Consider the following 20,205-nt stretch of genomic DNA (forward strand, 5'->3'; position numbering starts at 1 on the left):
CACCACTGGGGCTAGTAATAATACATAATAATGCACATTTATTGAGGGTTTACAGTGCATTATCTCACTTCAGGTGTATCCAACCACTTGTGGAGTGAGAATTAGCATTTCCATTTTAAAGACAAAGAAACAGATGCAGGGGTTAAGGGACCTCCTCAGAGTCTCATATCAATAGAAATCAGCGGTGGAGCTGCCACGGAACCCAGGTCTACCAGATCCTGCGTTCTTCAGCTGCCCATTTACCTAAGTCACCTTCCATGGGGGTGATTTAGAATTTTAAGTTCTTTTCCAGTTCTGATCTTGATAAGATAGAGCAACAGAAGTGGAGCTGTGGGGAAGATGGGGATCCATCTGTCCATCTCCACCCCCAAGGTCAGCCTTCTCTCTGGCAGTAGAATCCCTGGTCCCAGCAACCACAGCCACCTTGGGCCTGAATAAATGACTGCAGAGACCTTGATGGGAAGCAGAGGTTTATTGAGAAGCCTGGGAGTCTGTGAACTCCTCCCCTTCCTCCACACCGTCCCCCCTCCCCCATCTGGGGCAGCAGGGGCAACAGGATGCAGGGGCTTTAAGCTCCCAGAGCTCTGAGCATCTCCCGGACTCTTCCCCCACCGGTCTCCAGGTGCTGGCTCCTCTGGGGCACCCCTCCTTTCCTTCTTCCCAGGTGGGCTGGGGAATGGGTAGCGGGTGGCGAGGCAGGCACGCGGGTGCCCCTCAGCAGAGGGTGAAGCGCCGGGCGCTGATGTTCATGCGCGTGAGGCCCAGGTGCCGCAGTGGCGGGGCCAGGGCCAGGCCGGCTCCCGGCTCCAGCTCCAGCTCCATCTCGGCCTCGTTCAGCAGCTCTTGGTGCAGGTGACAGACTTGGTCCACCTTCAGTCGGTGCAGCTGGGCCCGCAGCCGAAGCAGCTGCCCTGCCAGCTGCCGGTCCTGTGCCTGCATCTCCCGCTGCGGCCGAGAGGGGGCGTGAGCCTGCTGAACCTCCCATTTTTCCCTCCTGGTCAACACCCTGGGTCTCTGCACTGGCTATGTCCTCCCCACACCCTCACACCCCAGCTCTATCCATCCCATCTCATAGATCTTGCTCTAAAACCAAGCTAAACAAATACAGGTACCTGGGGCCCAATCCTAGATCAACTAAATGGAATCTCCAATTTAGAGGCTGGACATTTTTATATTTGCACATATTGGATTGAACCACCTATTCAACACTGGCCTCTTGTACAGCGTGGTCAGTACCTCCTTTGTATCTTTGGGGTATAGCAATTCCCAGAGTATGGGAGGCCATGCCTTCCCCAGCTATAACTGGTTGCCCCACAAGGGCAGACTCTGTCCCCTGAGCCACAGGACCACAAGGTCAGTAGATTGGATGGACTCCTTCTTCAGCAAGGCTCCCTGAATAAAACACTGCACAAGTCCATGCCTGGCTCCTCAGCCCTGGGACAAAGCCACAGGAGTGGGCATTTGCTAGAGGCAGGGTCATTCTCATCCCCTCCCCATACCAGTGTCTTGTGCCCTAAGGACTGCCCTCAAGGCCCTCTGCAAGGCTGCCCTCCCCACCAGACTCACCAGCTCCCGTCGGAGCCACTCAAGGGCAGAGTCCATTGAGTCGAAGCCGCAAATGGTCCCAGGTCCCCCGGGCTCGGGTCTGGCTTGGGCCCTGCGCCAGGCCTGGCTCTGGACCTGGGCCGTCCACTCCAGATATGAGGGCCGCCGTGTCTGCAGCTGCAGCTTGGCCGTCAGCGCCTTTACAGAGTCCAGGCTCTCTTCTTCTTCATCCTCCTCATCTTCTTCACCCACTGCCTGGAATTTCAGTGGCTCCATGGACATGGCTGGGGATGAGGGACAGGGCAAGTCTGAAGCTCTGGGATTAAGGGAAGCCTGGCAGTATTACCCAGGAAGAGATGGCAGAAGCTGAGGGTGAAAGAAATGTGCAGGGAGTGTGCGCTGGTGAATGTTCAAGGTGGGTCAGGGAGGCTTGAGTGTGTCGGGGTGGGTAGGTAGATGGGTGTGGGAGGCTGAGTGTGCAAGGGCTGGGATTTTCCTACACTGCTAACCCGGGAGCCACGTGATGCCTGTCCGGGTGGGGGCAGGAGAAGCCCTGCTCCTCTGGCCCCTTGGATAAAATTTATTGTCTTTGCCCAGAAGGAGACACCCAGTTCCCAGAAAGGAAGTTGCTCCAGGATAAGAAAAGCATCATCCACACCAGAGTCTTGGCCCTCTTCCCAAGACCCAAGTTAAGGGATTGGGGAGGGGATAGGAGGCTGACAAGCTGCCCCCTGTCCTCACTTATGACACTGGCCCTTCAGGAAAGGAATAGTGTCCAGATCCCTGGCTCAGGAGTCAGGAGAACTGGGTTCTGGTGCTAGATCTGTGGGACCTTGGACAAGTCACTGACTCTCTGTTGGGACAGATCAATGATTTCAAGCTATATTCTAAGGAACTTTTGGTTCCCTTGGAAATCCCTCAAGGACTGTGTGCAGGGTAAGGGCACAGCTGTGGATGGCCTCCTAGACCTTCCTCTCCCTGCCCCTCCCAGGGCTTCAACCAGAACGGTTCCCTTTTTAAAACTTTGTATTGAAATATAACACACACAGAAAAATTTACATGTCATAAATACATGGCTTGCTGAATTCTCCCAAACTGAACACACTTATGTAAGTGGTACCTAGATCAAGCAAAGGAGTATTACTATCATCCAGGAAGCCTCTTTTGTGCTCCTGGCCTATCACAACTCTCCTAAGGGTAATGTAACCAAGCATAGGGCTTGCTCATATGCCTGCAGCGCAAAAAGCCAAGCTCTGACAGGGTGTTTGCAGCAAAGTAAGGGTTTATTGCAGGGAGCCAAGCAGGGGAATAAAAGCCAAGCCTCAGCTCCACTCCAACTTGGTCTTTGAATGTTGGGGTTTTTTTAAAAAAGGGGAAGAAAAACAATTTTTTAATAAATAAAAAATAAAGTAAAAAAATAAAAAAGGGGAAGAACCAGACTTCCCTGGTTGTCCAGTGGTGAAGACTCCACGCTTCCACGGCAGCAGGCACAGGTTCAATCTCTGGTGGGGGAAGTTCTGCATGCCGCGTGGTGTGACCAAAAAAAACCCCCAAAATAACAAACAAAAAACAGGGGAAGAACAAAGAGGCTGAGATTAGCCATCATGTTGTGACGTTTCTGTGACATTTCGTAATCGTTTCTGTGACATTTCTTTTTTCTCTTTCTCTTTTTCTTTTTTTTTTTTTTTTTTTTGCGGTACGCGGGCCTCTCACTGTTGTGGCCTCTCCCGTTGCAGAGCACAGGCTCCGGACACGCAGGCCCAGCGGCCATGGCTCACGGGCCCAGCCACTCCGCGGCACGTGGGATCCTCCCGGACCGGGGCGCGAACCCGTGTCCCCTGCATCGGCAGGCGGACTCTCAACCACTGCGCCACCAGGGAAGCCCCTGTGACATTTCTTAATCGTTGTTTCAGGAGTCAGAATGTCTCTGGTTTATGATTATCTGGCCAGGGGTCCACAGCTAGGGGCTGATGAGCTGTTACCTCATCTTGTCTTAGAGAAACAACTTGAATTTGTATGTTAATGATGATATCTAGAATAGCAGTTTCAGTACATTAATGATGTTATTGACAGCAGCAATTTTAGACTTCTGACTCTGTGTTTGTTTGTTTTTGTTTTTTTGGCCATGCCACAAGGCACGTGGGATTTTAGTTCCCTACCAGTGATGGAACCCGTGCTTCCTACAGTGGAAGTGTGGAGTCTTTTTTTTTTATTCTATTTATTTTATTTTTGGCTGTGTTGGGTCTTCATTGCTGCGGGCACGGGATTTCTCTAGTTGTTGTGGTGTGCAGGCTTCTCATTGCAGTGGCTTCTCTTTGTTGTGGAGCACGGGCACTGGGCACGCGGGCTTCAGTAGTTGTGGTACGTGGGCTCTAGAGTGCAGGCTCAGCAGTTGTGGTGCACAGGCTTAGTTGCTCTGCAGCATGTGGGATATTCCCAGACCAGGGCTCGAACCTGTGTCCCCTGAATTGGCGGGCAGATTCTTAACCACTGCGCCACCAGGGAAGCCTGGAAGCACAGAGTCTTAACCACTGGACCACCAGGGAAGTCCCTGACTCTGGTTGATTAGTGTTCATTTAGCACAGGATTGAAGTCAGAGGGGACATAAAAGAGAGTAAAGTTTTAGATAGAGAGATTAATCATAAACTCAGTAAGGAATCTTGGTTTTAGGGGGACTTGGTTTCAGTAATACTACCCTAATTTGACAGCATAGATTAGTTTTGCCTTTTTGTATACTTTCTAGTGGTTCTCAATCTTTTTTTTTTTTTTAATTTATTTTTGGCTGCGTTGGGTCTTTGTTGCTGCACGCGGGCTTTCTCTAGTGCGGTGAGCCAGGGCTACTCTTCGTTGCGGTGCGCAGGCTTCCCATTGCGGTGGCTTCTCTGTTACGGAGCATGGGCTCTAGGCGCATGGGCTTCAGTAGTTGTGGCACATGGGCTCAGTAGATGTGGTTTGAGGGCCCTAGAGCGCAGGCTCAGTAGTTGTGGTGCATGGGCTTAGTTGCTCCACGGCATGTGGGATCTTCCCGGACCAGGGCTCGAACCCGTGTCCCCTGTGTTGTCAGGCAGATTCTTAACCACTGCTCCACCAGGGAAGTCCCGGTTCTCAATCTTTAGCATGGATCAGAATCATCTGGAAAACTTGTTAAAGTAGATTGCCCCATTCCCAAAGCTTCAGATTCAGTGTGTTTGGGGTAGGGCCCAATAATTTGCATTTCTAACGAATTTCCATCCCAGCTGATGCTGCTGGACTGGAATTTTATAATTTATACTCTTTTATGTCTGGTTCCTTTCATAGAGCAGTTCCAACTTTATGTTATATTATGGGGGGGCACCTATGATTCCATTATTTGATGGAAGGCTTTTGCACATACACAGAAGCCTGGAACCTAGTAGACCAGAAGGCTCTTTAAAGGCAGGAGTACATCTTATTTTTCTTAGTAATCAGCACTTAACACAGTATAGTCATCAGTGTTTAAGAAATAAAAGAATACTTGGATGGATGGGTCCTCCAGCAAATAGACTTAAACTCTAGTAATTTACCAGCTTAAGTGTGTCTCTTGCCAGACTGAAAATCCTGTGAACAGAACTTTCCTCAGCCATTCTTGGGTCCCAACACCCAGTGTAGGGCCCAGCTCAGTGTACAGGCAATTCATGTTTGGGCAAAGGATGGAGTGATGAGGGATGGAGCTCCTCAGGGCAGAACTATACCAGAAGTGGCCCCCATAGAGGGCGCCCTCAGGCAGGGACTTCCAGCTGTGGTGGGGGAGGGGTGCCTGCTACACAGCTGCTTGCATTTAAGGTGGACCAAGGGATTTCCCCCACCCAGCCTCCGATGTAGGGGGGATGCAGACAGTTCCCAGTTTCACATCCACCCTTTCCACCTCTTCCACCAGGGTACAGGAGAAGAGACCGTATTTTTCTTTATTTTTTTTTAATCGGTGAGAGTGCCAGCACCCCACAGTTAAAAAAACCAAAAATGTGAGTGCCTCCTGCGACCCAGGCAGGAGGTAAATGGCTTTAACAAGAATATTCTCCCCATTTCACAGATGGTGAAATTGAGGTTTCCTTAACAGGTTCTAACCCCGGGGTCTTCACTAAGAAGTGCTGGAAATAGGAGGGAGAAATTCCTGTGAAACTGTGCGATCCCTTCCTCCAAGGGGCCTCCTTAACAGCTGTCCTGCCGGCGTCGCCAGCTGCCCAGCCAGTTCCTGTCCCTTTCGGAGCCCGCGCTCACCCCGCCTGACGCTCCTAGAGTCTGTCCTTCTGCCGGGTCCCAGGCCCACCGCTGGAGGAATGGAGTTCTCGGAGCTGATCCGTACGGGCCAGGCCCAAGCCGAGCTCCTGCGGGGCCCGGAGATGCCCCCGCTGCGCGGCACGCTTTGCGTCACCGGCCACCACCTGCTGCTGTCGCCAGGACCCCAGGCGACTCCAGACCTGTGGCTGCTGCTGTTGCGTAGTGTCGACTCCATCGAGAAGCGGTGAGACGTGGCGGGGACATCCCCGTAGTCTGGGAACGCATGGCTCCGCAGGGAGAGGGGGAAGGGCAAGCGCAGTTGGAGCTGGTGCCCCCCCTGCATAACGTACAATCCTAAGAAACTCCTTTCTCCTCCCCTCTGGTAGAGGTCAGGGGACATTAAGCCTAAGTTTATCCATCCCCAGGGTCGCGGGTGACGCCGGCACCATCACGCTGCGCTGTAAGGACCTGCGAGTGCTGCAGCTGGACATAGAGGGCGTGGAAGCGACGCTGGACATCGCCCGCTCCATTGAGGTACGCCAGGGTTGCACCAGGGGCACTTAAGCTACCCTATCCCGTAACAAGGGGACTCAGCATCCAGCGTTATCGCGGATGCAGGGTGTTCTGGAGTGCGTGGAGAGGCGGGAGCTGCGGAGCGGAGGGCTGGATTCCGACCTTTCCCAGATCCCTTGCCTTCGTTCCCCAGGCGCTGTCCTCCCTGGAATCGGTCATCACCTCCTTTCCGTTCTTCTACCGTCCTAAGGGCTTGAGATTGGGCGAAGCCTGGCACTTCCACCCACCAGAACGCTACTACAAGCGAATAGCTCGCGAGGTCGGCGCAGTCGTGGGGGCCTGGGGATGTGGGAGAGCCGGGTCTGGAAGGGGAGCGGGGACAGGGCACTCACTGTGTGCCCTAGACCTGGTCTTCGCCCCTCCCTGTGCCGCAGACCAGAGCGTGGCGGCTGAGCGAGGCGAACGAGGACTTCAGCTTGTGCCCCAGTTACCCCCGCGCGGTAATCGTGCCTCGCGCCGTGGACGACGATGCCCTGGCGCGCAGCGCCCGCTTCCGCCAGGGAGGCCGCTTCCCTGTGCTCAGCTACTACCACGCTCCCCGCGGAACCGTGAGCCCCACCCCTCCCCAGAGCCCGCCGCTAGGACCCTCTGCGTCCCTCTTGGCTCTTCTCTACACTGGCCGGCCTGTTGGTTGCCCGGCTTCGGCCCGGGCTCCGGCCCTATTCTGGCCCCGCCCACTCAGCTCAACCCTGCCTTCATTGATCCTGACCCCGCCCCTCTCCCTGGTTTCCGAGTCTCGCCAATCTCTGGCCCCACCTCCGGCTGGTCTGGGCCCACTGAAGCCTTGTCCCTCTTTTGTCAACCCATGACCCGCCCACGTTCTACCCAGCGGGTCCCTCCCTCCTCTGGCCACAACCCACCCAGACCCGGTCCGACGCTCCCAGGGCTCCTGGGCTACCCCCCCAACCCACGCCCCATACAGCTCTAGACCCGCTCCAGTGTGTAAACCCGGCCTAGGGATCCCCTGAGCGAAGTCCCTGAACCGGGGCCTGGTGGGTACAGTTTCCGAGCTGAGTCCCTGTCCGCAGGTGCTCCTACGTTCCAGCCAGCCCCTGACCGGGCCCCAGAAGCTGCGTTGCGCTGAGGACGAGGAGCTGCTGCGAGCTGTGCTGGCGGAGGCTCGCCCGGGGGCCCGGGGCTTCATCGTGGACACGCGCTCGGCCCAGGCCGCCAAACAGGCCCGCATGACTGGCGGCGGCACCGAGGCCAAGGCCGCCTACCCGGGCTGGAAACGGCTGCACCGGCCCCTGGAGAGGTAAGGGGTCTTCCCATCCTCTCCTAGGTTCTTTCGTGCAGGACTCTTCACGGATGGGGGCAGGGGGAGGGCGGTCTTGTAGGAACTTCCAGGACTGTTAGGTCTTTCCTGGTAGCCATCCTGCCAGGTAGGCATGTCCCCACTGACAGAGCTCATTCCTCTCTAGGCACCCCAACTCTGCCTGGGTAGAAAAAGCACTTCTTTACATTGAACTGAAATTTCTCTTCCAGGAACAACCTCACCACACACACACACACTGCACTGGTCCCAGCCCTGCCCTTGAGGGCTGTACCCGCACAGTTGTTATCTGCTCCCTCTGTCTCCAGGTGCTGGTAGAACCAAGAGAAGGTCCTGAGGGACTTTTGTGCTTTGAGATTGGACTGCTCCCCTATCCAGAATATAAAACTCTGTTTATTCATTGATCCGGCCAACATTGACCCAGCACAGAGGCTGAGATGGTGGCCAGCCCAGACATGGTTGGAAGATCAGCAGTAAACGGGCAATTAGAATTCAGTGTGATAAGTAGCAGCACAGAAGAGGTGCCCCTCTGTTAGAATAGGTCATCCTAAGAAAGCTTCCCTGAGAACAGGTGAAGGCACTGCAGGTGTGCAGGAGCAGGGAGCCTAGTCATTTGTTGTTTTGGAACTGCAAGCACTTCGGTGAGGTGGGAGTGAGGAGTGTGATGTGGAGGCAGGGAAAGAGAGATGGAGGTAGAGAGGCTAAAGGGGTGACAGGGGCCAGAGCAAAGGTCTTGAATGCCATGATTATGAGCTCAGAGCTTATCCTAAAGGCAGTGGGGAGCCACTGAAAGCTTTTAAACAAGCCTGAAAAAGTCTCAATTAGATTTTCTGGCAGGAGGTTACTGGTGATCTAGAGCAGAACAGTTCCTGGGAAGTAGGAGCAGATACCAGAATCTCAGGAGTATTGTGTTTCTCGTCAGACTGGTTCTCCCCAGGGGGTACTGTGTTGCTCCCATCAGACTAGGGTACATCAAGGGTACTGTGACACCTTCATCAAATTGGGGTTTCCCAGGGCATTCTGTTTCTCCAGGGGGCTATGTGACCCCTCCCCAGGCATTGCTATGCTTCCCCAACAGACTAGGTCTCCCCAAAGGGTCTTGGGTCTCCTCAAGTTTGGGGAAACACTTCCATCAGATTAGGTGGGCTCTCCAAAGGACCCTGTGTCCCTCTTGTCAGGTGGGCTCCTCTGAGGGCTCTATGTCTCCCTCACTGGTCTGGAGCATTTGTTCCTAGGCTATGCTCACCAGAGCTTGGGCTGGAGAAGGGATGACCAGACTCCCACTTGTGCAGGGGGCGGCCCTTACAGGAGAGCTTCGTGCGCCTGATGGAAGCCTGTGGGGACCCGGAGCAGAGCATGGACCGCTGGCTTAGTCGACTAGATGGCTGCCGCTGGCTGTCACATGTGAAGGAGGCACTAAGCACAGCCTGCCTAGCAGCCCAGGGCATGGAGTGGTAAGGGCCCCCCCTCGCCGCCCTACAAGAAAGAGAAGAGGGCAGGGTGGGCAGGGCTCTCAATGTCTGGGCACAAAACCACATCTCAGTAAGCAAATACAGGTTTCAAATGGGCCCTTTCTATTCCTGGCCTGGCTACCCCAGGCAGGGAAGGACAGGCCACTGCTGATAAGCCCTGGGCCCACAGGGAAGGGGCCTGCATCCTGGTGCATGGGGCCGAAGGCACGGACAGCACCCTGCTAGTGACTTCACTGGCCCAACTCATCCTAGACCCCTTGAGCCGAACCATGGCTGGATTCCAGGAACTGATAGAGCGAGAGTGGATCCAGGTAAGTGGCCGCCCAGCCCAGCCCTAGCCCTCCATCCAGAATCTCCACTTCCTTGTGCCCATCGCTCTGCCCCCTCCCCAGGCCGGCCACCCCTTCCAGCTGCGCTGTGCTCACTCGGCCTTCTCCCACACCCGCCCCAAGCACGAGGCACCCATCTTTCTCCTCTTCCTGGATTGCGTGTGGCAGCTGGGCCGCCAGTTCCCGCTGTCGCTGGAGTTTGGGGAGGGGATGCTGTTGGCGCTGTTTGATCACTCCTATGCCTCCCCTTTCGGCACCTTCCTCTGCAACAGTGAAAAGGAGAGGTGAGCTAAGGGGGTGTCAAGGTGGGTCAAAGGGCAGGCACAGGACAGGGGTGGGTACCTGCTGCATTGGCAGCCTACTTTCTTAGAAGACATCTTCGGGAATTTGCTAGTGGACCATGGTTAGGACTTGGCGCTTTCACTGCTGGGGCCCGGTTCGATCCCTGGTTGGGGAACTAAGATCCCGCAAGCTGCAAGGCGCAGCCAAAAAAAAAAGACATCTTTCCCTTTCAAACGAGTTTCTCTCTTAGAAAAACTCGGAGGGTCCTCTCCTATCCTACCTCCAGAGCTCACACTTCCCCCTAACTTATGCAAAGCCCGAAATAAATGGGTCTATGGCCAATCCTTCAGACCTACCCCCCACTCTGTCCATAGCCAAGAACAAGTGCACTCCTAGCTTAAAAACAAAGACTGAAGGGGAAAGTTGCTGCCAAAGTCATTTCTGGGGCTCTCTACCACTTTGCAGGGTTGATTCTAGTGAAGCAATAGAGTAGAGGTTGAATGCTGAGTCAAATTGTTTGGGCTCAAATTCTGGCTTCACCACTCACCTGCTGGGCGATCAAAAGCAACCCTGAATCTGTTTCATCAGTAGCAAGCAAAGAATCGTAATAGTCACAATAGCCTAGAGGTGGGGTGGGGGCATGTGTGAGGATTAGCTGAGTTAAAATATGGAAAGTGCTTAGCACAGTGCCTGGCACACAGTGGGCACACGAGTGGTAGTCATTTTTATTATTTGGTTGGCTTGTTGCATATGCCACCAATGAGCTCCCATTAGCCATCTTTCTCTCATCAGACTGAGATGAGGGGAGGGAAGGTTCACTGCTAAGAAGGTAGAGCTCATATTTAGTTATCTTTTGTTGCCCAGTGGCCTCCTCTCCACCATGTTGTTTTTACTAACTCTGCTTATCATTCAGGTTAGAAACTTATTTTTACCTCCCTCTCCCCCATCCTTCATATTTAGCTTTTCTTCTAAGAATTTATTTTTTTAAAATATTTATTTGGTTGCGCCAGGTCTTAGTTGCGGCTCGCCGGCTCTAGTTGTGGCATGCGAACTCTTAGTTGTGGCATGTATGTGGGATCTAGTTCCCTGACCAGGGATCGAACCTGGGCCCCTTGCATTGAGAGCACGGAGTCCTAACCATTGCGCCACCAGGGAAGTCCCTCTACTAAGAATTTCTTAGCTTAGTCCTTTCCTGTCCAAGGCCCCTCCTACTACCCTAATCCAGACTTTCCTTTCCACGTGGACCACTGGAACAGCTTCCTCACTGCTCTTATTATCTCCACTTTCATCCTTTTTTTTTAAACTCATCAGTCTAGACCTATCAATATTCACCTTGGGCCCTTTCCCACTTTCTTGCTTTTGCTCCTGCAGTTCCCCCTAAGTATTTCCATGTTTTTGCACACCTGGTGAACTGTTGCTGCTAGACCCAGCTCAAATGGCACACTCTTAATTAGCCTTCCCTGATCCTTTCAAAGCAAAGCTAAGCAGAACTCCTTAAGAACTAGGACTTTGTCTTGTTCCGGCTTTATTGTAGTGCCCAGTTCAGGATCTGACTAGCTACTGTCATCTGCGGGAGAGGGTATCACTGCCCTGGGGGAGCTGTCACCCTACTAACCAGCGCCCTCACCTGGAGTCCCAGAGGGCATAGCTGAGTCTGGAAGCTCACTCTCTCACCCCCTCCAGATGCCTGTGTGAAGTGAGAACTCGAACACACTCCTTGTGGTCTGGGCTCAATCAGCCAAAAGAGCAACGAAAACTCCGGAACCCGCTCTACGTCCCCAATCCCTTGGCCATCTGGCCCTCTGTGGAGCCCCAGAGCCTGCGACTGTGGCAAGGTGACCCCCTCTCCCTCCTCCTCCCTGGGGGAGTTCTCCCCTCTGCTCAGCTTCCTTACCTGTCCTCCTCCTCTTCCTCAGGCCTGTTTCTGCGCTGGACCCATCCACCTGAGCCTTCAGAGGTAGCATGGGAGAAGGTGTGGCAAATAGCAACAGATCAGAAGACAGAAGGCTCTCAGCCAACAGATTCAGCCTCTGAGCCCCAACCCTAAGTATTGGTCCTTGGATGGTGGTTGAGATGTTCCTGAAACTTCTCCAGGCCCCTCAGCACCTTTGGACCTTGAATGACGGTGCCTGCAACCCAGCCTAGCCCATAATACTGAAGTTCCAGGTTTGAAGTGTCCAAAGTGTAGGGAGAAGGTCCAAATAATAAAGGTATCCATGATTGGTATGAGCTTGCTGGGGCATCACTGAGAAGGGAAAGTGTTGAAACTGACGAAATTTCTGACCAGAAACCATTTATTTCCAAACTAATTTATTTCTCAGAGTCCAAAGCCTTCTGTGAACCTGGCCCATATGGAGATCCGGCGTGTGTGTGTGTGTGTGTGTGTGTGTGTGTGTGTGTGTGTGTGTGTGTTGGTGTGCTGTGGTGTGCGTGTGCAGTGGAAGCTCGGAGTCCTAATCACTGGATGGCCAGGGAATTCCCAGAGATCCAGCTTCTTAAGCCTCAAACTCAAATTCAAAGTACTGTGGGTCGAAGTAGTGGATGCGGACATAACCATCTTCTCCACCGCTGCTGTAGCTGGAAAGAGACAGGCAGGGCCCGGTCAGAGGCCTGCCCTGGGGGAGGCAGGCCTAGTGGGCAGGGCATGGGAAAGGGGCAGAGGCAGGCAGACCAGGGCTGAGCTCAGCTCCCTTCACTGGACCCTACCTCTTGCCATCAGGATGGAAGGCAACACTGTTGATAGGTCCAAAGTGACCCTTGATTCTTCCAAACTCTTCTTCAAAGGCCAAGTGGAAGAACCTGGAGGAGACAGCGGGGTGGGAAGTGACAGTGCATTCATTTTCCATCTCCTTCCCAAACACAAACTGTAAAGTGGGGAAACTGGGAAAAGGGGAAATGAATGTGAACAGAACAAGACAAAGTTGGGGGAAGATTGGACCTTACTATGTGCTGGGCAGTGCTCTAAGAGGTTAACAACTATTAAGTCATTTATTTTATTTTATTTTATTTTTTTTGCAGTACGCGGGCCTCTCACTGTCGTTGGCCTCTCCCGCTGCGGAGCACAGGCTCCGGATGCGCAGTCTCAGCAGCGCTCCGCGCGGCATGTAGAATCTTCCCGGACCGGGGCACGAACCCGTGTCCCCTGCATCGGCAGGCGGACTCTCAACCACTGCGCCACCAGGGAAGCCCAAGTCATTTATTTAATCTGCACAGTTTTATGAGGTAAGTATATTATCATTGTCTTCATTATACAGTCAAGGGTAATTGGGCACAGAGAACTACAGTGATGTGTAGAGCTTCAGAGCGAGCCCAAGAGTTCATGCTCTTAACTGCTATATTATACACTTGTCACAGAAGGGCCACAAATCTGGCTGCACTTCCTAGCAGCCAATGAATTAAGGAAAGTCTCTTTAGTTTTATGATTTGTGTCCATCATGAAAGACATTTCATGAAGTTTCAGTTTGGAAGAGCTCCTTCCCCCTTTACCTGGCCTCGAACTTGCCAATCCGGGTGGAAGTGGTGGTTACATCCATTGCTTCCTGACCACCGCCCAGCACCACCTGAAGGGAAGAAGAAACTCTAGATAGGCCCAAAGGGCAGGCAAATCCATTTTCTGTTTTTTTCCCCCCACCCCATAAGCCTTTAATTATCTCCCACATCAGATTAGGAATATATTAAGGGTAAGGAACAAACATCCTTCAGCCACCTCCTACCCTGTCCCCTGGGGCTTCCCAATCATTCAGCCTTGTTGCTGCTCTGAGAATCTCCTCTCTGCCTGACACCATTTTCCCCCAGAGATCTTTTCTTAATTGCTAGACAAACAACTAGATCCTGGAAACATTCCAAGGCTTTAGCAAGAAGCTCGGGTGGGGTCCCTTACATGGTCATAGTTGGGAGAGAGGGCAGCTGAGTTGACGGGACGTTCTGTCCGGAAAGTCTTCTGGTGTTCAAGGGTTGTGGAGTCAAAGAGCTAGAGAAAGCAGGGGAGAAATCTGTAAAAGGAGCCTTCTTGGGGGGAAGTCGAGAGCCAGGCTGGAGGGTGGGATCAGCCCCACCAGACCCCTTGCCCGGGCTCACCTTGGCTGTGTTGTCCTTGGATGCAGTGACAAACATGGTCATGTCCCTGGATAACTGGATGTCATTGATCTGCCGGGAGTGCTCCTTAATAGTCACCAATACCTCCCCAGACTGCAAAAGAAAGAAGAGTGAGGCTCTGACCAACCTGATCCTCACTACCCCACTGCTCAGCCAGGGTTCTGGACTGTTTCTTGTTCCATGAAGGGGAGGGGTCTGGGTTGGGGCTGCCTCAGTGTCCCCTGAATCAACATTTACTCCCACTCCCAAGCCCAACCTGGCCCAAGTGTGCAGGTTTTGTAAACACTGCTAGTTTACCTAGGAAAACACACACTTATGGTGACAAATCTACAGACCTATTAATTAATCATCATGTAACAGTAGAGAAGTTTCCGTTTAATCCTTCCAACAAATATTTATTGAATGGCTACTATTTGCCAAGCATTGTGCTAAGCACTGAGCAACACCTATTTCCTTTAATCCTCACAACAATCCTATGAAGTATTTTAACAGAAAATTTAAAAGGAATAAACTAAGGTTCAGAGAGGTGATGTGACTGGAGATCCTAAAACCAGTCAGAGGCAGAATCCACTCGCATCTCCTTCCCTCGTAGGGTCTTGGTCACAGGTCACGAGGACCACTGCTCGTCCATCCTTTTCTTAGGTCTTTTCAAAAGGCCGTCTCATCTCCTGATTTCCCTTCCCACTAAAAGAACCTGCTAGACTATGTAGTACAGAGTTTTAGAGTCTGCCCTTAAAAGTACTTCTCTGGGCTTCCCTGGTGGTGCAGTGGTTGAGTCCGCCTGCCGATGCAGGGGACACGGATTCGTGCCCCAGTCTGGGAAGATCCCACATGCCGCGGAGCGGCTGGGCCTGTGAGCCATGGCTGCTGAGCCTGCGCATCCGGAGCCTGTGCTCCTGTGCTCCGCAATGGGAGAGGCCACAACAGTGAGAGGCCCGCATACCGCAAAAAAAAAAAAAAAAAAAAAGAAAAAGTACTTCTCTGTAGGAGTTCCCTGGCAGTCCAGTGGTTAGGATTCTGCGCTTTCACTGCCAAGGGCCCGGGTTCAATCCCTGGGCAGGGAACTAAGATCCTGCAAGCCAAGCAGCGTGGCCAAAAACAAACAAATGAAACTTCTCTGTGCCTCAATTTCTCTATCTAGAAAACAAGATTATTAAAAGCCCTGAGGGCAGACTTCCCTGGTGGCCCAGTGGTTAAGAAACTGCCTGCCAATGCAGGGGACACGGTTCACGCCCTAGTCCAGGAAGATCCCACATGCCTTGGAGCAACGAAGCTTGTGCACCACAACTACTGAGCCTGCGCTCTAGAGCCCGTGAGCCACAACTAATGAGCCCACGTGCCACAACTACTGAAGCCCAAGCGCCTAGAGCCCGTGCTCCACAACAAAGAGGAGCCACTGCAATGAGAAGCCCGCGCACCACAACAAAGAGTAGCCCCCGCTCTCCACAGGTAGAGAAAGCCCATGCGCAGCAACGAAGACCCGACGCAGCCAAAAATAAATAAATAAAATTAATTAATTAAAAAAAAAAGCCCCCAGGGGTAATTCCCTGGCGATCCAGTGGTTAGGACTCGGCCTCTCACTGGCATTGTCACTGCCGATCCCTGGTCCGGGAACTAACATCCCACAAGCTGCATGGCATGGCCAAAAAAAAAAAAAAAAAAAGCCCTCCGGGTCAAGGGCCACTGTAAGGATACTGGGACTGGGTCTTAACTGACTTTGAATGACAGGCACCTGGCCTGTGCTCTGTAAACATTTGTTACATGATTAAAAGGCCTCAAGCATTAGGCCTCAAACAGAGACCCTCAGAAGACTGTCATTTCCTTTCCTGAGTTACTTTCACCTATTCTGAGGGAAGAATGTATTTCTGTCTCCTCCATTAATTTGGACACATGGTAGGGATGTATCTGGCTCTTACATTTCAGGGAACAAGTACCAGCTTTGCAGTCAGGCCTATCTGGGGGCACAGATCAGCTCACTGTTTGCTATCATCAAGCGTTATTTATGTCTTTGCCCTTGGTTCCCATTCCCTTCCTGCAGGTAGGCCTGGTACTTTAGTGGGCCACAGTCAGTGCTTGTTGAGTGACTGACTAACCTTTATGGTATTACAGTCCAGTATTCTTCAGAAACCCAGGCACCCACAACTGAAATCTGAGACAGCCTGGACTTTACCCTTTGCTCTTGTGGGTCCATCTCATCAGTCACCTCTGAACGTCTCCTGACTGTCAGGTAGTGCACATCCCCATGACTACTGCCTAGAGTTTATGTCCATTCTCCAAACTAGCCTGCGAGAGTTTTCTAAAGAGAAAACCTGATCATCCATAACCATTTGAAGATTACCTCCTGCCTAAGGGAAAATTACAACTCCTTTGTCTCCTGACCCGCAAACTATCTAGTCCTGGTTCCTCTCTTCCGGCTTGAAGCTCCATTTATTCTTCACAGATTAATGTACATGCCACCTCCTCTGTGATAGAGGGCACTTTCTGTACTTGGCTGAGACCTCTGTGGTGGCAAAACTCACAATCTGACCCACGTGCTAGCTGTTTGCCAGTCTGTCTCCCCCGGGGCAGGGCCCGTGTCTGATTCACTTCTTTGTCCTCAGAGGCTAGCATGGGGCCTGGCACTCAGTAGTGGCAGGAGAATGCTTAACTGTGATCATTAGTAACATATCCTGAGTACTCTATGACAAGTTTTTCAAACACCTGATGTCATCTGATCCTTGAAACATCTTACAGATAAATAGGCTCCGTGAAGGTATGTAATATGCCCAAGATCACATAATGAGAAAGGGGTGAAATCTGTATGTGAATCCAGCCCTCTTAACCACTGGGCTTATCCTGCCTCTCATAGAGAATCATTCTGATGGGCTTAGGCCTTACCCACCCCCTTACCTTGGCGCTATACTGGTTGAGCTCTCCGCCCTCATGGCCTGCAATGATGCACTCGCCAAGGGGTCCCCAAACAGCACTGGTGATCTTGGAGTCGTTGCACGGGATCTTCATGTAGGGCTCGTTGTTGTCTGTGTGGGGCAGCAGATGTCAGGCCCTGGGCTCTGGAGTCGAGCCCTTCACCTCAACTCTAGTCCTGAACCCCAGCACCGGCTCACCAATCTGGCTCGGATCCCGCAGGTCGAAGAAGCTCACGAAGCACTGGTAGCCCATCTGCTTGTCCGTGGAGAACATGATGATGTTGCCCCCGAAGTCAAAGCCACAGGTCCGGACTGCTGAATTGGTCTTGACTAGGGCCAGCTGCTTCCCTGGAGACAGGCAGAGTGTGGGCTAGCCCTTGCCCACTGCAGGGAGGACTCTCTCTACACTTGCCTATTGGGATTTCCCTCGTGGCACAGTGGATAAGACTCTGCACTCCCAATGCAGGGAGCCAGGGTTCTATCCCTGGTCAGGGAACTAGATCCCACATGCATGCTGCAACTAAGAGTTCGTATGCCACAACTAAGGAGCCCACGTCCTGCAACTAAGGAGCTGGTGCAACCAAATAAATAAATATTTTTTAAAAGCAAAACAAACAAAAAAATACACTTGCCTATCGTCACGTTGCACTGTTTCTCCTGCACTACTGACTCTAGTGCCCTCCCCCACTTTTTTCCTCACTGCTGTGCTTTGGCTCAAGTCTTTTAACTTCTCCCCACAGTCCCTCCTCAGACACCTGCCACTGTGGCACTCACAGTGGACTGCATTCTATCTGTCTCTGCCTCAGAATGCACTCTTCCACAGCAAAGTCCTGCTCTAATTTCTCTGTGTGTCCCCAGTGCCCAGCAAAGACCTGGGAGATCTGGATTACCAGTAAACGTTTACTAAATGCAGCAGCTTAATAGGCTCCCCTGTCTTCTGTCTGTTCCTCCAATGCTCCCCACTGCTATCTGGGCTTGCTAAAGCTAAACACGCTTTTCCCTGCTCAGGGACCTCCATGGCATGCCAAATCCTACAGAACAAAGCCACGCTCCTGAGTGCATTCAAGGCCTGTTCTGGCCCTAGCCTGCCTCAGCTTCCCCACTGCTGTCTATTTCATTCCCCAAGAAGCAGGAACTCCCGCCAGGTCAGATGGCTTGGATATGATACTTGCCCTGCTTTCATTCCTGCATGTTCCAGAGCGATGACCTCTTTCTCATCCTTCAAGCCCCAGCTCATATGATATTTACTTTGGGAAACCTTCCCAGGCTGTTCCCACCCCCATTCCAGGCATTCAGTTGCCCACCTCCGGCCTTCCACAGTGCTCTTTGCTTCCTCTAACATGGCTTATATCTCACTGTATGCCTCTTTTCTCCTCTGTCTTCTTTATTTTCTTGTCTGTCTCTTTTTCCCTAGACTAAGAACCATCTCTGGATTTATCTCTATTTACCCAGAACCTGTAGGTCCTCACTGTTTGCTGTAAAAGTGAAGGATTCAGGCTTACCTGTTTCACAGTCCCAGAGACGACAGCTGTTGTCAGCTGAGCCGGTGAGGACATGCTTGGTGTCCCCTGAAGAGGGTGTTAAGAAGCATGACAGAGTTCACCCAAGCCCTTGTCCTCCTGGAAGGCCAACTGAATCACCTCCCTGTTCAGCACCAGAGAGCCTTCCTTCTTCTCTCATCCTAACCTCCTCATCCAGAACTGGAACTTGTCCTAAATGCTCCCCCAACCAATGAACAGACCAAGGAGGCAGGTAGCATCATTCTCTAGACCCACAAGAGCAACCCAGACTCCCAACTCCAAGTCAGCAGCCTCTCCATTGCTGGCAGACCCTGGGAGCACAGACTCAGAGCAAAGACAAGGATACAGTCAGCGTCCACACACCACACAGCTCCGGTATGGCCCATATAGGTGCCCAGCCTCTCACCATTCACAGAGTACCATACATTGACAATCTGGAGGTGTCAATGACAATATGACAGGGTGATAGGCATCTCAGGCAGAGCAACGGCCTCCTATTTTGCCCCAGGAGCCCCCAGCAGCCTCTACCTAGGCCAGATTCTGCCCTCTCCTGCTCATCTCTTGGGAAACAGCAGGTTGCTGGTAAAAAGACCAACTCCTGGATTCTCCTCCTTCCCAAAGGTAAGCAGCAAGGGAGTCAGGAGGCTTGCAAAAAGTCTCCATTTGCCACTATACCGGCCCTTTCCCAGACTCCTAAACCCTCAGAAAAATAAAAGGTCAAGTCAGGTGCGAGCCTAGCAAAACAGTAGCTTTGGTGTTCTGTCCAAATGGGAGCAGTTGGTAGTAGGGAAGCTTGGGTTCCCATCCCTGCTCTGCTACTATCTCACTGTATTATCTCAAAATTAGTGCTTCTCCCCTCTGAACTTCAGTTTTCCCATCTGTAAAATGGTCAGGACAGTAACGCCTTTTTCAAAGGGTAGCTCCAATAAAATACTGTCTAAGGAATTTAAAATATAGGTGACTAACATTAATTAGGCATTCACACACACTAAGCTCCTTACTTGAATAATCTCATTAATCTTAAAGACAATCCCAGAAAGAAGCACTATTACTACCCATATTTTGTAAGAAGGGACACTTTTAAGTTTATAAAGGTTAAACGACATGCTCAAAGTCACACTGCTAGTGAACGCAGCACTCAGGATTCAAATCAGGTCTGTTTGGTTTCAGAGCCCTCACTTTTAGGCACTCGAGTTAACTTCCTCCATATGGAGGTGTCTCAAAAGGCAGCACTGTGAGGGGCTGTCTGCAGTCAGTGAGCGGTAGGAAAGGGCTGACTGAAATGATACCAGGGACATCTTCATTAAGGCCTCTGTGTCCCTCGCCACCCAAGGATCAACTTTCCCTTTCTTCAGGTGGTCTGCTCCCCTATCCTTGTAGAATAGTTTTGTTCTTCCTCAGAATGGTCTCCTCTCCGCTCCCTGAGCAAGCTGACCCTCGTCCCCCTTCCCCTTCCACAAGGTCCCTTACTTTTCTTCTCCCCGGCTAGTCCTTCCTTCTACCAACAACTGAGTCCTTTCCCACCTCTCCAGGTTTAATGTTCTCGCCCTCCTAATCCCGGGATAGTCTCTCCCTACTTCTCAGAATGGGGCGCTCTTTGGGTTCTCTCTCGCGGCAAAACTGGCCTGTCCACCCTTCGCCCCGGCAGAATGAACTCGCCCCCTCCCGGGCCCCCTCCGCACTGTCCCGGCGGCTCGCCCTCCGGCCGACGCTCACCGGGTCCTTGGCCACCGTGAAGAGGAGGTCTCCCTCGCGGTTGTACTTAATCTGCGTAATGGACCGCTCATGGCCCTGCAGCAGGATCGGCTTCTGTGGGGACAGGACGGGAGTGTCAGCGCCCAGAATCGGCCCCGGCCCGGACCCCCAGGGCAACAACTCTAATTCATGGGAACTCACCATGCCGGCGGTGACGCGAGGAAAAACGCAACGCGAACAGAACCGGAAGAGGCTTTGGCACCACTTCCGGATTACGGG

At 52.3% G+C, this 20,205-nt stretch overlaps 3 protein-coding genes across 6 annotated transcripts; 1 reads left to right on the forward strand and 2 right to left on the reverse strand.

Moving 5' to 3' along the window:
• Positions 1 to 457: 457 nt before the first annotated feature.
• Positions 458 to 2,030, reverse strand: FAM167B (family with sequence similarity 167 member B). Its single transcript, XM_060142722.1, has 2 exons — positions 1,567 to 2,030; positions 458 to 945 (listed from the first exon to the last, which is right to left on the reverse strand). The coding sequence occupies exons 1-2, from the start codon at positions 1,825 to 1,827 to the stop codon at positions 715 to 717; spliced, it is 492 nt and encodes a 163-aa protein (XP_059998705.1). The 5' UTR covers positions 1,828 to 2,030; the 3' UTR covers positions 458 to 714.
• A 3,663-nt stretch (positions 2,031 to 5,693) lies between these two features.
• Positions 5,694 to 15,605, forward strand: LOC132514997 (myotubularin-related protein 9-like). 4 transcript variants are annotated; one of them, XM_060140704.1, is made up of 12 exons: positions 5,694 to 6,025; positions 6,168 to 6,315; positions 6,488 to 6,613; positions 6,729 to 6,902; positions 7,383 to 7,609; positions 8,920 to 9,081; positions 9,269 to 9,410; positions 9,492 to 9,712; positions 11,394 to 11,545; positions 11,627 to 11,920; positions 12,729 to 12,932; positions 14,947 to 15,605. In XM_060140704.1, exons 1-10 carry the CDS (start codon positions 5,841 to 5,843, stop codon positions 11,755 to 11,757), a joined length of 1,668 nt encoding a protein of 555 aa, XP_059996687.1. In that variant the 5' UTR covers positions 5,694 to 5,840; the 3' UTR covers positions 11,758 to 11,920; positions 12,729 to 12,932; positions 14,947 to 15,605. The 4 variants fall into 4 exon arrangements, with proteins under 4 accessions (XP_059996687.1, XP_059996689.1, XP_059996688.1 ...); XM_060140706.1 differs by having other exon boundaries at positions 15,023 to 15,605; XM_060140707.1 differs by having other exon boundaries at positions 5,697 to 6,025; positions 6,207 to 6,315.
• EIF3I (eukaryotic translation initiation factor 3 subunit I) lies at positions 11,987 to 20,198 on the reverse strand. Its single transcript, XM_060140708.1, has 11 exons — positions 20,128 to 20,198; positions 19,948 to 20,040; positions 18,578 to 18,665; positions 18,214 to 18,279; positions 16,910 to 17,059; positions 16,695 to 16,822; positions 13,788 to 13,898; positions 13,591 to 13,680; positions 13,197 to 13,270; positions 12,417 to 12,509; positions 11,987 to 12,287 (listed from the first exon to the last, which is right to left on the reverse strand). The coding sequence occupies exons 1-11, from the start codon at positions 20,128 to 20,130 to the stop codon at positions 12,206 to 12,208; spliced, it is 978 nt and encodes a 325-aa protein (XP_059996691.1). The 5' UTR covers positions 20,131 to 20,198; the 3' UTR covers positions 11,987 to 12,205.
• Positions 20,199 to 20,205: the final 7 nt, after the last annotated feature.

Source organism: Lagenorhynchus albirostris, chromosome 2, assembly GCF_949774975.1.
Source record: "Lagenorhynchus albirostris chromosome 2, mLagAlb1.1, whole genome shotgun sequence".
Classification (NCBI taxonomy): domain Eukaryota; kingdom Metazoa; phylum Chordata; class Mammalia; order Artiodactyla; family Delphinidae; genus Lagenorhynchus; species Lagenorhynchus albirostris.